Source organism: Wasmannia auropunctata, unplaced genomic scaffold, assembly GCF_000956235.1.
Source record: "Wasmannia auropunctata unplaced genomic scaffold, wasmannia.A_1.0 LD336101.1, whole genome shotgun sequence".
NCBI lineage: Eukaryota > Metazoa > Arthropoda > Insecta > Hymenoptera > Formicidae > Wasmannia > Wasmannia auropunctata.
The window spans coordinates 740,226-742,914 of record NW_012026789.1 but is presented as its reverse complement, the minus strand read 5'-3'; the positions used below and the strand labels follow the sequence as shown (position 1 = coordinate 742,914).

At 60.1% G+C, this 2,689-nt stretch overlaps 1 protein-coding gene across 1 annotated transcript; it reads left to right on the top strand.

Annotated features, from left to right (window-relative positions):
- The first annotated feature begins 1,477 nt into the window (after positions 1–1,477).
- On the top strand, positions 1,478–2,597 carry LOC105461059 (proline-rich receptor-like protein kinase PERK2). The gene is made up of 2 exons (XM_011707552.1): positions 1,478–1,528; positions 1,587–2,597. The coding sequence occupies exons 1-2, from the start codon at positions 1,478–1,480 to the stop codon at positions 2,595–2,597; spliced, it is 1,062 nt and encodes a 353-aa protein (XP_011705854.1).
- Positions 2,598–2,689: the final 92 nt, after the last annotated feature.

Here is a 2,689-nt window from a genome sequence, read left to right as displayed (position 1 = left end):
TGCCCGAGACAATCCGGGCGTCCGATATACTGCGGGCGCGATGACGGCGGTCGGCGCGCGGGCGCACGCGGTTCACGCGTTCGCGGCGTGCACGGGCACGTGGCCCGAGATCTGCGGCGAAGCCCGTTTATCGCGACACAAGAAAGTTAACGCTCTCGACACCGAATATAATTCACGATACACGGAGACTCTAACAAATTCGACACACACATGACGGCAAAACGAACGCTCTCGCGACTTACAATTACACGATACAAACACGCGGTGACTCGGCCGGGCGAGGGCGAACGCAAAGCGACCTTCTAAAGGACTCTAATCTAACGCGATCGAACGGGCGGTGCACTCTCTAGTTCGCGGAACAAGTAATACTCGCAACTCTATCGTACACGGCACTCGCGGCCGCTACGCTGAAGAAATCTTTACTCTTGCACGGCCCTCTCGCTTCGCGAAACTTGGCGACTCAACAAAAGTAGCGACGTTCGTCTCACCGTAGGCTCCCCAACTCTTAACTCTCGTAGACTTTCGATACTCAGTCCTGGTAGTGGATCCTGCGTCCCTTACAATAATCACGTCAGGTAGTGGTGACGATCACGGCACGAGTGCCGATCCTTCGCAGCGCCGGGAGCACGTTGGTAGCGGGGCCATCTGCCGGTTTCCGCTATCTCTTCCTGTCACGTGAGTCCCTCTTTCGCGACCCCCTGCGCCGCAGGAGGGTAGCGTCAGTCGCGGGCCCCGTGATAACGGGCGCGAAGTTTTAAAGTTGACTTGCTGGGAGGGTTTCTGGCCCTCGATACGTGGAGCGAGCCCTCGTCTCAGCTCTCCTGCGCCCTTGTACTGTCGGGGCCTCCTGGCAGGGCCGTCGGCTCGCTCCGAAAACTCTGTAAAAGATAACAGTAGTAAGAGGGCTCTGTGAAGAAAGAAAAAAGAAAGCGTAATTGCGTGACCTGTGCTCCCGTCTTGCTGAGTGCATGTCGTGGCAGTCTCTCGTCCTTGGAGTCCTCGTTACTCGGAGCCGGTGAGACGACGCTTTAATACAATCTCTTCCGAATAGTCGCTATCCCTTGCTTATCTCGGTCGGGGCAAGGCCTAACGGTTTAATCCTATCACAAAATGTTAGTCGCGGAACATGGCAAAATCGTAGATGCGCTCGCCCTCGAAAATCGGAGGACGCAGGATCCACTCAGCCGTTACGGTCGGGCTAATGAGCCCTTGTGACGGACGTTGTCGCAAAACGTCACGTCACAATATATATTGATAAATTAATAATAAAAAACTCCAAATATGCATTTGTTTTTCTTTTTAAAATGGAAAAGTACATCATGCTGTAGCGGTACGCTTTCAATAATGCACGCGCGTTTGGCCCGCGCGCCGAGCCCGCGCGCGCCCGCCATGTGACGAGAGTGGTGCGCGGCGCCGCCGCTAGGCGCCGCAGGCGCCACGACAAATCTCGTAAGGAAGAAACACCAACGCCTGGTATATGTATGACTCCGTGGGAGGTCCTCAGCCTGATTCCTCGCTTCAGGATAACGTGAGCTTACCTAGTAGGCCGTTATCCTGAAGCACCTTGAGTCCTCGTAACCTCACAGAGTGAGCTTGTCCCTTTTGCGATCGGAAGGAAGCGGGAGTCCCGGCCTTCCGATCGAAAAGTTTTACCAGGCCTCTGTCTCCTTCCTCTGCCTCCCTTCCTCTGCCCATCTGGGCGAAGTTTACGTCGCCGGAGAAGGAAGGCCGCCACCATCCCACGAGCCAGGAAGCGGGGACCGGACCGTCCCCCGGCCGCAGGAGCGCCCGTCGCCGCTCCACCCGGGAGTCTCCCGTCGGACCACGAGCCGGAGCTTTCGTGGAGGCTGGGACCTGAGCGTCCTCCAGCCGCAAGGGCACCCGTCGCACGACACCGGAGCCCTCCTCCGTCGGCCGAGGTCTGCGAAGGACGACGCCTAGATCCAGGGGTGTCGTTCCTCCCGTGGCGGCTCATCTTGGTGGACTTGCCGGACGAGAGGGTAACAAGGTGGAGACTGGCGGATCCACGACCTCGTCCGATCGCCACACGAGTCTCGCGCTCTACTCAAACGAGCGCCGGCTGCGCCCAGCCTCGTTCTTCGCCGGCGCCACTGAGTCCGCTGCCGACGACGCCGCGGAAGCCACCAACGCCGGGTCAACTTCGGCCTCTGAGTCCGCTGCCGACGACGCCGCGGAAGCCGCGAACACCAGGTCGACCGCGGAGTCCGGTACGGAGACAGCCTCCGAGCCTGCGGCCATCAGCACCGCCGCAACCAAAGGCGCCGGCGCGACCGCCGAGCCCTGTTGGAGAGCCTCCGGCGACACCAGCTCGACCGTCAAGCCTGCCCGCCGAGTCAGCGAGCTTGACTAGCCCGTCGCACCGCACGTCGAGCACGAACACCAGCCCTCGACGTGCGCCGGGCCCGTCAAAGCGCTCGCGAACACCGGAGCGCTTCCGGGACCTCCGGGCCAAGCGGCGGAAATCAGCGCTGCCCAAGATCCGGTCCATTACGGCGGTGCAGTGCAACCCGGTTACAGCGTCCCGGCTGAGGGAACTGTTCGGCGAGGAAGAGGAGAGCTCCCCCACGGAAGAATAAAGCGACACCGGCGCTAGGCTCTTCGCACCTTTCGGCGCGGGCACCTTCGGGTGCCACACCAACTTACTTCCTATCTCCTCCCTGGAGTCAAT

What these genes read in the sequence shown, in the direction of transcription:
- LOC105461059 (XM_011707552.1), top strand. Translation starts at nt 1,478, where the DNA reads ATGTATGACTCCGTGGGAGGTCCTCAGCCTGATTCCTCGCTTCAGGAT. An exon ending in ATTCCTCGCTTCAGGATAAC is followed by an intron (nt 1,529 to 1,586) that starts GTGAGCTTACCT and finishes GTAACCTCACAG; the next exon opens with AGTGAGCTTGTCCCTTTTGC.